Raw genomic sequence first — 14,795 nt, 5'->3', positions numbered from 1 at the left:
CTCTCTCAAAAAAATAACACAAATAAAGAAATGCAATCACAAATAGGCACATATGAATCATAAAGTTGCCTCCAACTGCACTTTTCTTTTTACCCATCAGTGAAAGTGAGAGCAGATGGTGTTGCTGCTTGAATTTTGCAACCATGATGCAACTTTGTGTGGGAAAGCCAGAGAAAAAAACTAACAAAAAAAAAAAAAACACACACACTCTCACCCACACACAAAGACACTCTAACAGCAGGCCCAGACAAAGGGAGGACAGAGTTAAGGTTCACAGGACCTACGATTTCCACACTTTTATTAGCCCTGATCATCTTGTGTGTAATATAAATGTGTAAGGGGGTGTACAGCATGTGGTCATTGAAAATGTGTTCTGGTATACGTTCTTCACGGGCCAGCCTTCCACGTGCATCAGTGAGTCTTGTCCGCCCATGACCCTGTCACTGGTTCAACACTGTTCCTTCCTTGGAGCACTTTTGATAGATACTGACCACTGCAGACCGGGAACACCCCACAAGAACTGCAGTTTTGGAGATGCTCTGACCCAGTCTTCTAGCATCTCAATTTGGCCCTTGTCAAACTCGCTCAAATTCTTATGCTTGCCATTTTTTCCTGCTTCTAACACATCAACAACATGTTCAGTTGCTGCCTAATATATCCACCCACTAACAGGTGCCGTGATGAAGCGATAACCAGTGTTATTCACTTCACCTGTCAGTGCTCATAATGTAATGCCTGATCAGTGTATATTCTATACCTATATAGCACTTTAAGGTGTTTTTTCAGGTGTTTCTAGCTCACTTTCTCATTCTGTGCTGTCAGTAGGTGTCCTTTAACAGTCAGAGAGAGTGATTAAATCTGTTTGTATTAAATGAATCTTAAAATAGCACTCCTGATTATGAGTTTCTATACATGGCTTGGGTGTTCAGTACAAGCTTCTTTATTTCAATAAACAACTGCAGTTTAAATGTTTTGTTTTTCAAGTTGTGACAGGCATGAGTGCATCACAAATACGAAAGTGAATTTTTTTCACAGCTGACAGTGTTTTTCCCCCTCCCCTGTTGTGGTCTTCATGCCTGTTTCTGAAGATTTCAGGTGATTTGCTTCCTGCTTAATACAGCACATCTAAATAGGCTTTTGGTCATGGGCACAACTGTCATTATGAAGATCTTCACTCTGCTTTGTGTTTTTCTTCTTTATGGGACTTTGCCTTCAATTCAAGCAGGTAATTGATTAAAAGTTTATCAGAGAACCAAAGTCAAAGTAAGTAACGAGCATGTGTCAATTTAAAATGTCTTTGTCTTTGTAATGACAGGATGAAAATACGAAATTCGAATATATTTTGATACAAGTGAACAGGTATTTTTACCAGTTTTGTCAATCCACTAATAATTGGACCAAAATTTTGATCTATAAGCAGTGGCTAATTTGCCACCACCCTTCATAATTCATATCATAATAACTTACGTTTTTATCTCATAATTATGACTTTTAAAGTCATTATCTCAATTTACTAAGTCGTAATAATGTAAACTCTGAAAAATGCTGTGTTAAAAGCAGCCCAAGTTAGGTTGAAAATGGACAAACCCAGCAATTGGGTTGTTTTAACCCAGTAGTTTGGTTAAATGTTTGCCCAATGTTACTTAACCCAACTATTCTTTTAAAATGTACTATATGGTTGGCTTAAACTGAACCTAAAATAGGTTGGAAATTAAAAATCAGACACATAATTACTAAATGCAACAATAATAATCAACTGATGAACATTTATTAATAAGAAATTCAATGCATGTTTATTGTTTAATTATTATTCATTAAACTTATTAATAACTGTTAATTTCCAACATACAGACCTGGCCAAAAGTTTTGAGAATGAAATAAATAGGGGAGAACCGGAACGAAAGTAACAAAGTGATTTTTTCAGAGCTCTGACTACATTTGCATTTCAAGTTCTGACAGCACATTCAGCACTCAACCCTTGATGGAGCTGCCAAATATCATGTGATTTCGTCATCGTTTCCTGCGGTTTGGTCCGGAAAACAGTTTTCAAGTGCGGTAAATAAATTGCTGAAGCTGTACTTTTTTCTAATTACACGTTGTGTTTCTCGTTTTATGTGTCACAATAATGGACAATCTACAGGTTATTTAGTGCTGTAACACATCCTGAAGTTTAACTTTTTGTCAGTATGTTTCAGTATAAAAGTAATTGTTAAATGTCAGATGTTCCTGTCAGGACGAAAGTAACACTTGTGTTTATTTTGTCCCACTGTTAATGTGATGGCTTTCTCTGCGTTGCCGCATTTATTAAAACATGTTCATGTCGTATTATACTAGCAGAACATGCCAAGAGTGAGAGTTAGAAAGACAGACCGAGGTCTGATTCAGCCAGATGTTTATAAGAGGGCGTTTCTGGACATATGTTGCTTATTTCTGTATGTCACCATTTATTCAGTCAATCTGTTTGCATTTACCATAGTCACATTATTTTTTAGCCATACCTTAGCTTTTCCACACCCACCTATGAATTTGCTGTGTTTCTATTTAGATGTTTTTTATGCATATTTTGAATTTATGCATAAAAACAGCTGGATTGGAAACATGAATACTGCTACATTATGTTGAGAATTTCTATTATGCTTATTTAATTTAATTTTCATATTGTTCAAACTGTTGAAAAAAGTGTTTTATAAAATAAATTGACAAATAAATATTCTAAACAACTAAATATAAATATATTTGTCCATTTTTTACCCAACTTTTAATAAATTTTCAATTACTTTTTAGAGTGTAATATTAAAACCTTAATTTCATTCAGGAAATTTACCCTCTGGAAGTTTTTCTCTCAGAAAAGAACATAAAATGACTGTTGACAAATTAATCCAGTTTTGATCAGTTTGGCACAGACTTCCCAATATTGGGTTACATTGACCCAGTAGCTGGGTTACACAAAAACTACCCAGCACCTGGGTAAGAAATAGTCAAATATAACCCAATAAAATTACCCAATTGGCTAACAAAAATTATCTAATGAGATCCTATTGTGAAGTGCTACCAAATGGTCATTATAGTTCCAAGAAACAAAAAATAAAAAGTAACTCTGGATTTTCTTTTATGCCTTTTTATGGGTATTTTATCTCTCTTGATTGCAGAGAAACACTCGATGTATTACATTTACACTGCCTTATCTAAACCAGTGAATCTGCCGGGCATCTATGAATTCACTGCTATGGGTCTGCTGGACGACACACAGATCGACTATTACAATAGTAAAGAAAAGAGAAAGATTCCCAAACAACAGTGGATGAAAGAGAAAATGCAGGAGGATTACTGGGAAAAAGGCACTCAGTCCAGAAAGAGTAAAGAACAGTGGTTTAATATGAACATCCACATTCTGATGGACCGCATGAACCACAATGAATCAGGTGAGAAACATTCATACAGTTTAACCTGCACATAATTTTTATTATCACCACCTCACAACAAACATTTTGATTTGTGTCTATTTCAGATCTTCATGTTCTTCAGTGGAGAGTTGGTTGTGAAGTTGAGCAGGAGGGAGATCAAGTAAAGTTTCTCAAAGGCATTGATGAGTACGGCTATGATGGAGAAAACTTCTTGTCTTTTGATGATAGAGAATCTCAATGGGTCGCTCCAGTTAATGAAGCTCTACCAACCAAGAGAAAATGGGACAATGTGCCGATCCTAAACCAATACACCAAAGGATACCTGGAGAAAGAGTGTGTGGACTGGCTCAACAAATTCAGAGGATATAGAGACGAGAAGCTCAGAAACGGCTGTGAGTAAACGTGTGTTTGTAGATTATCTGCAGCTGATGAAACTGATTGATGAACTGATTCTGTGTTTTCAGCTCCTCCAAATGTTTATGTGTTTGAAAAGAAGAATACCAATGATGAAACCAAGCTGAAACTCACCTGTCTGGCCACTGGCTTCTACCCCAAAGATGTGATGATGAGCATTAGAAAAACTCACACATCTCTGCCTGAAGATCAGATTGAATCCACAGGAATCAGACCAAACCATGATGGATCCTTCCAGATGAGGAAGAGTGTGGAGATCAAGAAGGAGGAAAAAGATGAATATGATTGTTTTGTTTCTCACAAGAGCATCAAAGAACATATTATCACCAAATTAGGTATGCAAACTTAGGGTATGTTTACATGACAACGGTGTACTATAAAAGTGAAGTTTTTATCCCACCGCTGCCAAGACAAAAGTTGGGGTTGTTGTGGCCTAATGGTTAGAAAGTTAGACAAGTAACCTGAAGGTTGTGGGTTCAATTCTCAATACCGGTAGGAAAGGACTGAGCTGCCTTTGAGCAAGACACTGTGTGTGTGTGTGTGTGTGTGTGTGTGTGTGTGTGTGTGTGTGTGTGTGTGTGTGTGTGTGTGTGTGTGTGTGTGTGTGTGTGTGTGTGTGTGTGTGTGTGTGTGTGTGTGTGTGTGTGTGTGTGTGTGTGTGTGTGTGTGTGTGTGTGTGTGTGTGTGTGTGTGATAATGTTTGTGCACTACTTTGTGTTACCTTACTTGACCATCACTTTCAATTAACAATTAAAAACACTGTATTATTCATGCCAGGCCAATAGATGGCGATGTCATTATGTAAAAAAAAAAAAAACACTACGCACCTATAGACTGAACATATAATGCACATGTGGATGACGTCAACATTTTCACAAATACTCATTTTTGTAATTTACACGATGATAATAACAGTATCGTTTTCAAAAACTTGCACTTTGAAACCCCTTTTCAGGCTCTCAAAACACTGTTGTCACGTAAATGAATGACCAAAATAAATAAAAATAGCCATTTTTAGTTGAAAATGGTATCGTGTAAACAGCCCATAAAATCTGAATTAGATATTATGTGACCTGACACAATAACATTAAATGTGTATGAAGTATCATGTCTGAGAATAGCACTGCCACTACACACTGCAATTTATTGTGATTTTCCAGAACACGCTACTGAATCATTGAATGCCATTGCAGCTGATGCTGAAGAGCCTTTGCTCAAGAAAGAAATTGATGGTATGTCTTTGTAAGCTTTGTTATTTATCAGGTGTAGCGTATGTACACGTATCAGGATAATCAATAAACTTTGGAATGTTCAGAACGCTTTTAGCATGCTGGACTGGGTTGTAAAACCCCCCCAGAGACTGACCAGATCCACATTCCAACACCCCACACACACAGGGACACACAAAAACACACACACAGACAGACACAGAAACACACAATCATACATTTTGAACTGTATTTGTAAACTACCACTATGCTGAAATATATATTTCATATATTTTTAGGGCCTATACATGTTTCCTAGTGTTTAAATGAGTGTATTTGTGCTAGTGTGCATTTTAACGATATAATTTTGTCTGTAAACCATAACTTCTCTCCTATGCCTTTCTGACCTATCGAGTTTGGTCTCTCCGTAAAGCTCCGGACACGAGCTATTCACTGAGATATGTCACACCGCTGATAAATGCATTTTTCTATGTGTTTAATGATACTGTGAAGAACGCACTCCATTTGGAGATCTGATCTGAGAGTCATAAATCATGCAGATTAAGTCGTGAGGCCAAACAAAGGAAAAGCTTTCCCGCCAACTTTGCACCCATGTTATTGGCTACCCCACCTCAAGGAGGTGTGTCGGCTTATCTGTCATAAAAGCAAAGACGCACAATTTCTGTGTGCTCTCCCGATTGTCTCACGAGCATCTCGTGCACGTTTTTCCCAGACCCCTCCGGTGACCACGCGCTGTCATCGCGCTCAGCTTCGGGATCGCCATCTTCCAGCGAAACTCACTCTCGTCCTCAGTTCAAACCTTCCCGCTGAACGGAGGAAGCCAACGAACTGCACCAGCGCTAACCTGAAATTCGACACACGCAACCAATGCAAGTATACTGCCGTTTCTCAATCTTAGATGATGAAACTGATTTCCGTGCTGGCTTAGGACTGGTTGTGAGTTTGCTACTTGCCTTCTCTCTCTTTCCTTCTCTACTTCTATTCTTGTACATAGGTGTGTATTTTCTTGTATATATATTTAGATGTATAACCTCTGTATTCGTAGTTTGCATATATTAAAACGTTATTCATGCTCGATTGTTCTGTTTGTTCTTTCAGCGGAAAACCCAAGTCACTTTAACGTCTTTTCGATCGCTTTATGCTTTAGTTATTTTCATGGCCAGAGAATAACTCCGTTTATAATATTCTGTGAGGGACTTAGTTTGCTGGACAAACGAGCAGTTTCTCTAAATAATTATTAAACCAGAACTAATCATATATGTAATTGATTATAATTCGTTGTAATTGATTCACAATATATGTTTAATTCCCCATTGGGTCGATATATGAATCATAATTTATTCATAACCTTATGAATTATATGCATATTTCATCCATAAATTGATTAATAACCGCTACATTTCGTTACAGGCAACTTTCAATTAGATTCAGCAGTGGAGATTTGACATTGCACTGTTTCTCCAACAGGACAAGAGAGATCTGGAGAATCACCAGACATCATTGCGACTGTTTTCATATTTTTTCTCTCTCTCATATTTCATTTTATCTGGATATTTTGAAGCTCAAGAAACTGACATTTTAGACTAAGTGCCCAAAGAAAGATCTTTTCATTTGAAGAGAGCTGATTTTCCAGGCTCAAATTGAATTTTATAAAATTTAGCTATTCAAAAAAATGCAATTAATCAAACATGCGAGTTTGTCTTTCTGACTTGCAACAGGATTGTTTCCATGATAAAATAGTATTTCCATCTGTATTTTCTATCAATATTTTTTTATTTCGAAAAACAAAAACAAGTACATTTTGCCAGACATACACAGTGTCACGATCACCATCTGTTCCTGTCATGTTCCTGTCACATCCCGGACTACATTTCCCATTATCCTCCATTGCTCATCACCTGCACTCACTTCACAATCATTCCACACTAATCACCACACCCAGCTGCAGCTCATTATCAGGACTATAAAGGACTTTCACTCAGACCACCTCACCGCGAAGTCTTGATTTCCCAGTGTGTCATTTCTGAGCGTTTCTGTGTTTCCTGTCTGCCCGTGTTTGATCTTGCCTGTTCCTGTTTATTGACCCGTTGCTGCCTGTCCTGACTCTTGCCTTGTATACCGACCTGTGAATGATATCCGCCTGCCTCGATCTACTGCCTGTACTCTGACTACGACTCTGCCTGTTCCTTGCTGTTCTTGTTTGCCCCTGATCGACCCAGCCTGTACGACCACTCTACTTTAATAAACGCTGCACTTGGATCTCCAGCCTGAGCCTCCCATTCGTAACAGAAGACTTTGCCACACCAAGATCCAGCAGCTACCGTGAGTGTTTCCATCACATTCAGCATCAGCATGGACCCAGCTATATGTCTCATCCACCTTCGTCAAGGTAATAGTACCCTGGAGAACCACATTCAGAAGTTTCTGGATATTGCCCATTATGCAGACTGGCCTGACTGTGCTCTTATTGACTTCTTTTGTGATGGCATTAATCAACCCCTTCAGAATAAACTTAGACAAGAGGGACCGCGTTCATCACTTACCTGCTTTCTGGATTATGCGTTATTGACTGTTGGCTCTCCGTTTACTGTGGGTGTCGCGGAGAAATGCGACACTTCACTGAATCACGTAATGGCCGCCGCGCCAATGGACACTCACAAAATGGCGGCTATCATCACAACAACACCAGTCTATGTCCCAGCTGATCTCCATGAGCAACGTCACGTCTCCGCTGATCACCCAGAGCAACGTCACGTTTCCGCTGATCGCCCAGAGCAACGTCACGCCTTCGCTGATCGCCCAGAGAAACGTCACGCCTTCGCTGATCGCCCAGAGCAACGTCACGCCTTCACTGATCACCCAGAGCAACGTCACGTTTCCGCTGATCGCCCAGAGCAACGTCACGTTTCCGCTGATCGCCCAGAGCAACGTCACGCCTTCGCTGATCGCCCAGAGCAACGTTACGCCTTCGCTGATCGCCCAGAGCAATGTCACGTCGCCGCTGATCGCCCAGAGCCACGTCACGTCTCTAAATCAGTCAGAAAGCGGAGAGGATTACGTTCCAGTGTGGCTGATCCTCCACTGACCTCAGCATGAGCGGCTGGCATTCTCAAGCCTCTGCCGGACGCTTCGCACCCAAGCCAGCCGGACGCTTCGCACCCCAGCCAGCCGGCCGCTTCGCTCTCAAGCCCGGTGGCCGCTTCGCTCTCAAGTTCATCTATTGCTACGCTCTCAAGTTCGTCTATTGCAACGCTCTCAAGTTCGCCTATTGCAACGCTCTCAAGTTCGCCTATTGCAACGCTCTCCAGTTCGCCTATTGCAACGCTCTCCAGTTCGCCTATTGCAACGCTCTCAAGTTCGCCTATTGCAACGCTCTCCAGTTCGCCTATTGCAACGCTCTCCAGTTCGCCTATTGCAACGCTCTCCAGTTCGCCTATTGCAACGCTCTCCAGTTCGCCTATTGCAACGCTCTCCAGTTCGCCTATTGCAACGCTCTCAAGTTCGCCTATTGCAACGCTCTCAAGTTCGCCTATTGCAACGCTCTCAAGTTCGCCTATTGCAACGCTCTCAAGTTCGCCTATTGCAACGCTCTCAAGTTCGCCGGTTGCAACGCACTCAAGCTCGCCGGTTGCAACGCACTCAAGCTCACCGGTTGCCATGGACTCAAGCGCCCTGGACGCGATGGACAAGATGGCTGCTTTGCCAGTGCCTACGGGCAAGATGGCCGCCCCTTCGGTGCTCACGGAGGTAGGGGGCGTTCCAGCCATGGAGTCCACCCCAGAACCCGCTTCAGCCAGTGAGTCTGCTCCAGAAACCGCTCCAGTCGGTGAACCATCGCCTCATCCTCGGAAGAGGAGGAGGAGGAGGAAGAAGGCTCCTTCTGTTCTTCCCCCTCTTACGTCCAAGCGTCTTGTCCTGCCGGCGCCACCTGTGCTCCTCGCTCTGCCGGCGCCACCTGTGCTCCTTGCCCTGCCGGCGCCACCTGTGCTCCTTGCCCTGCCGGCGCCACCTGTGCTCCTTGCCCTGCCGGCGCCACCTGTGCTCCTTGCCCTGCCGGCGCCACCTGTGCTCCTTGCCCTGCCGGCGCCATCCACGCTTCTAGCCCTGCCGGCGCCATCCACGCTTCTAGCCCTGCCGGCGCCATCCACGCTTCTAGCCCTGCCGGCGCCATCCACGCTTCTAGCCCTGCCGGCGCCATCCACGCTTCTAGCCCTGCCGGCGCCATCCACGCTTCCAGCCCTGCCGGCGCCACTCAGGAGTCTTGCCCTGACGGCTTCACCCACACGCCTGGCCCTGCCGCCGCCACCCGAACCCCTTGCCCACGAACCTGCGACGGGCCCCGCTGAAATCCCCAAGAACTTTTTGGGGGGGGCAGTATACCTAGGGGTGGGGAGTTTGTGGGTGGGAACCCTGCACGGCCGCGGTCATCAGCGGTCCCTGAACTGCCGTGGCCGCCCTTGCCACCTGACCTGCCGTGGCCGCCTGAGCCACCTGACCTGCCGTGGCCGCCCTTGCCACCTGACCTGCCGTGGCCGCCCTTGCCACCTGACCTGCCGTGGCCGCCCTTGCCACCTGACCTGCCGTGGCCGCCTGAGCCACCTGACCTGCCGTGGCCGCCTGAGCCACCTGACCTGCCGTGGCCGCCTGAGCCACCTGACCTGCCGTGGCCGCCTGAGCCACCTGACCTGCCGTGGCCGCCTGAGCCACCTGACCTGCCGTGGCCGCCTGAGCCACCTGACCCGCCAGGGTGGTCGAGTTCCTGGAACCTGCATTGGGGACCCTGTTCATGTCCGCATACCAGTCCCCAATGCACCCACCCCCCCTCCCTAGCTGTTCCATTTACGTCGCGAGGACGCGCCTTCCGGGAGGGGGGCGTTATGTCACGATCACCATCTGTTCCTGTCATGTTCCTGTCACATCCCGGACTACATTTCCCATTATCCTCCATTGCTCATCACCTGCACTCACTTCATAATCATTCCACACTAATCACCACACCCAGCTGCAGCTCATTATCAGGACTATAAAGGACTTTCACTCAGACCACCTCACCGCGAAGTCTTGATTTCCCAGTGTGTCATTTCTGAGCGTTTCTGTGTTTCCTGTCTGCCCGTGTTTGATCTTGCCTGTTCCTGTTTATTGACCCGTTGCTGCCTGTCCTGACTCTTGCCTTGTATACCGACCTGTGAATGATATCCGCCTGCCTCGATCTACTGCCTGTACTCTGACTACGACTCTGCCTGTTCCTTGCTGTTCTTGTTTGCCCCTGATCGACCCAGCCTGTACGACCACTCTACTTTAATAAACGCTGCACTTGGATCTCCAGCCTGAGCCTCCCATTCGTAACACACAGTAACAAATGAATAGCTGTCTCTTAAAGGGTTAGTTCACCCAAAAATGAAAATTCTGTCATTTATTACTCACCCTCATGTCGTTTCACACCCGTAAAACCTTTGTTATTCTTCAGAACACAAATTAAAATATTTTAGTTGAAATCTGATGGCTCCGTGAGGCTTTCATAGGGAACAATGGCATTTCCTCTCTCAGGATCCATAAAGGTAGGCTACTAAAAACACATCTAAATCAGTTCATGTGAGTACAATGGTTCAGTATTAATATTGTAAAGCAACGAGAATATTTTTGGTGCACCAAAAAAACTTTTTAAAAATAACGACTTATATAGTGATGGCCGATTTCAAAACACTGATTCACAATGCTCCGATGCTTTCTGAAGCAGTGTGTCGAATCTGCAGTTCAGAGTGCCAAAATCATGTGATTTCAGCAGTTTGGCGGGTTTGACCCGCGATCCGATTCATGATTCGATACACTGATTCATAATGATCCGATGCTTTCTGAAGCAGTGTTTTGAAATTGGCCATCACTAAATAAGTTGTTGTTTTTTTTTTTTTTTTTTTGGCGCACTAAAAATATTCTCGTCGCTTTATAATATTAATATTGAACCATTGTACTTAGATGTGTTTTTATTACTACCTTTATGGATCTTGAGAGAGGAAATGTGAAGTGGAAATGTGATCCCTCCCTATGAAGGCTTCACTGAGCCATCGGATCAACTAAAATATCTTAATTTGTGTTCCGAAGATTAACGAAGATCTTACGGGTGTGAAACGACATGAGGGTAAGTAATAAATGACAGAATTTTCATTTTTGGGTGAACTAAGCCTTTAACACACATTGCAAAAGCTACATTTTACAACTTGTGGCCACATTACCACCTCGGGTGTGCATTATTTTCTAAGAATTTAACAGCCTGTCGTCAATTATTCCTCAGTTAGAACTGAATATTCCATAAAACATTATTCTGTTATTAATAATAATAATAATAAATCCACACTGAAGGTGAAATTGGATAAAGCCTATTTACGCTCCAACAGTTGGAAAGACATCTTGGTAAGAAGCACACTAGGTGAAATGTGTAACGTCAGAAGATAACTTAAATGTCGGAACAACTTTCACTTTCACTTTTGAATCATGTGCCGCTGTTTGTCTCCTGAAGGAGGCGCTGTGACTCCATCAGAAACACCAGCGAAACAGCGACGTGCCGTGCTAGATCAGCGGTTTTGAAATGTATTAACTTGTTACGTCCTAGAGTGTTTTAATATCACTTTATTGTCAAATCCCTGTGTGTCCTGTGTTGTGCTCTGTTTCTCTCCCTCACTCTCTTACTCAGGTTAATTACCACCAGCTGCAACTCGTTGTGAGCATGCCTGAGTCTGAGCAGAGCAGTATATATGGTGCATTCAGAAGATCCTGTGCTGAGGAACACTTCTCCCCAGCCTTAGTGGAAATTGAATTGTCTGCCTGTGTATGCTGTGTGAGAACAAGTGCTTACAGTTTTGAGTTAGGTGTGGGCCTATACTTCTGCTGTGTGTAATTCTTTAGCTTGCTTACGGGTCTATCCATGTGTGGGTAACTACAAGGTATTGTATCATTTAACTCTTAATTAGTATTCGGTTAGCTGGGAATTGTAGGGAGAGAGTGCCTTTTTATTTTTGTGTACAATTGTTTTCTCCTGTTTATTGATCAGAGAGGGAGCTCAGGGAAGTTTGTGTTGTTGTTTTTCATCTTCGATTTTGAGCAGGGTAAGTAGATTCTATAAACCTTAGTTAGCTCCTGTTTTGTTTATTATTTTAGGTCATACTCTCTCCTGAAGATTTATTCCCTCATGTTCTTTTGTTAAGCTCTCTTTTTGGTATAAGGATATAAACATTTTTACTTTCCTTTAAAGTGGTGTTGTGTTTTCCCTCTGAGTCTGAGGCTGAAGTGTGTCCTCCACGTTTAGGCCTACCTTTACCCTTAGCTTATCTTATTTTCTTTTGTTACCTTCCCTCCTAACCCCTAGACTAGGAGGGAAACGTACAAGCTCAATAACATTAATCAGATTTAAACAATATTGTTTTTAACATGTAAAATAAATGTAACTAACCCTTTTTATTTGTATTTTTCTGTCAGTAAACCATCCAATAATTAAGTAATTGGGGTTTTCCTTCATTTGTTCATTAATAATATATAGGCTATTCTCAAAACGTTATATATTATATGTTTAAATAGCCTACTGAGTACCTACTATAGAGCTTATGTAGCTCCGCCCCTTTTCAGCGCTGCGCTCGTTGTCTTTTGACTTAATTTCCACAGCGATCTTACATATTTATGAATGAACTGCTCGTTTTAAAATCTTCCCGGTCTACTGACATTTATTAAGACATCTGCTTTAAACATAACAATGCTCATGATGACTTTCATTAACTATACAACAGGTAAATCCACTTCTCCAGCTAATTATTCTTCAACAACGATGCCATAGAAATACAGAGCTTACGCAAATACGGAAGTTCAAAGACAATTCTAAAAATGGCGGCGCACTTGTTTCTCTGCTAAATAAGGTCTATTAATTAACAACAGGTACTTACGGTTATAAGGGTTAGTTGCATGTAATTATGCATAATACTGTTATTACTATGGTAATTAGCCTACATGTAATAATGACACTTGAATGAAGTGTTAACAAAAACCTACATGTTTAGGACATTTGCATTATAAGAATATATAGGGAGACTTCTTATAAAAAGTCTGACTTGTTATTTAATGTTTGCTAAATAAATCTAATCTCCTCTTATTTAAACCTTTAAATGCATGACTGTTTCGCCAATCATTCTTACATATTCGGGTCTTTATCGACCCGGATCTATATCACGGAAGGATCTCTACCTGTCGCGATAATATAAAACTCCTCTGATAGGCGTAATTTGCGGGTGGGACATGTCCCCACCACTTTTTGTAAGGGTCGATATTGTCCCCACCACTTTCTGAAACATCTCGCGGATATCTAATACAAAAGAAACACCTCTAGTTGATTATCAATTTGTGTTAATAATAGGCGATCTGGCGCTGGGATGTTGTGTTTGAAATCATGTTGAGTGCTCGTTGTCGCTGTTATCAGAGGCGCAATAGTGTTCTCTTGGCGCTCGTGCACACTGCGCAGTGTTCACACGGACGAGCGCTTCAATCTATCGCTTAACTGTTGCAGAGACTCTCTATTCGTTACGTTGAATCACAAAACAAAATACAAATAAACGTGTCCCTGCTCTTGATATACAATCACTGACGAACATCTTTGGTTTTAATGAGAGAAAAAAAAAAATCATACATAGTTGGATTCGAACCCAGAATCTCTTGCATGCTAAATGAAAATATTGCCTCCAGTCCATCAGGACAATCTATTTTTAATAGCGGATCCACGTATTTATTAACTAATATACATACTCTCTTATTATATTGTAGTATAGCAGATGTAAGGAAGAAACTATCATATTAATTTTAATATCATATTATTATTATTGTAATAATACAATTACAATACCCCCCCCCCCCACACACACACATACACATTCCTATCCCACCCACTTTTTAAAACAAAGTTACGCCACTGCCTCTGATATTAGAGTAGCAATTTCAGAAGAATAAAATAAAGCATATTTTGTCAGCTGTTAGGGATCGAAACATTGATTTTGAAGATGTTGAAAATGATATAGTTCTGAGAATATGCTTGAGATCGCGAATGGGCTTATATTCACGACCTCAAACATAAAACTAGCCTATTATTTGCTGAATGTACTGGGAAATGAGCTCAGTGATGATGACATTAAACATCTACTCAAACGGAGCCCTTTCAATCTCCAAAAGCTTAACCAGATCCATCCAGTGACAGTTACAGTCATGATTGCATTCAGTACTTGTTCTGCAGTAAATTGCTGAGCCATTTCATGTTTGTCTTATTATTTCGTTTTCTGTCTGAATGAATCTTCACTTCATCATTGTGTATCAGACATTGACACCTTGTGGAATAAAGGTGAATTGCACTTATTCTGTCATCTAAGATTCAATTATAGTTGTGCAGAAAAAGTATGCCTACACTGATACTCACCTCAGGTCGTTAGCGATCCAATACAATTTTTACAAAAAATGAATTCAAAAATAGGCATTCTTTTATAATTTTATAATTTTTTTTGTTGTTATATTCTTTATAATTAATTGATTGAGGAATACCAAGAAGGGTAGTGAATGACGTCCTGGGTCACTAAAGACCCGAGGTATGCATTTAAGGGTTAATAGTGCGGAAATCCCAGTATGTTGGCGTGATGTCTTCACTTGTTTTGCCAAAATGTAATTTTATTACAAATAGTGATATCAGAGCTATTCAACACTTAAAATATTAAATAATATATGAAAT

General features: G+C 41.7%; 1 protein-coding gene across 1 annotated transcript; it reads left to right on the top strand.

Annotated features, from left to right (window-relative positions):
* The first annotated feature begins 1,143 nt into the window (after nt 1-1,143).
* LOC137003374 (H-2 class I histocompatibility antigen, Q10 alpha chain-like) lies at nt 1,144-12,943 on the top strand. The gene is made up of 5 exons (XM_067363508.1): nt 1,144-1,225; nt 3,150-3,422; nt 3,509-3,796; nt 3,869-4,155; nt 12,857-12,943. Exons 1-5 carry the CDS (start codon nt 1,144-1,146, stop codon nt 12,941-12,943), a joined length of 1,017 nt encoding a protein of 338 aa, XP_067219609.1.
* Nucleotides 12,944-14,795: the final 1,852 nt, after the last annotated feature.

Source organism: Chanodichthys erythropterus, chromosome 3 (genome assembly GCF_024489055.1).
Source record: "Chanodichthys erythropterus isolate Z2021 chromosome 3, ASM2448905v1, whole genome shotgun sequence".
Lineage (NCBI taxonomy): Eukaryota > Metazoa > Chordata > Actinopteri > Cypriniformes > Xenocyprididae > Chanodichthys > Chanodichthys erythropterus.
Note: the sequence above shows the minus strand (reverse complement) of the source record. Positions and strands in the feature narration are given on the sequence as shown.

What these genes read in the sequence shown, in the direction of transcription:
- LOC137003374 (XM_067363508.1), top strand. Translation starts at nt 1,144, where the DNA reads ATGGGCACAACTGTCATTATGAAGATCTTCACTCTGCTTTGTGTTTTT. An exon ending in CATGAACCACAATGAATCAG is followed by an intron (nt 3,423 to 3,508) that starts GTGAGAAACATT and finishes TGTCTATTTCAG; the next exon opens with ATCTTCATGTTCTTCAGTGG. An exon ending in CGAGAAGCTCAGAAACGGCT is followed by an intron (nt 3,797 to 3,868) that starts GTGAGTAAACGT and finishes CTGTGTTTTCAG; the next exon opens with CTCCTCCAAATGTTTATGTG.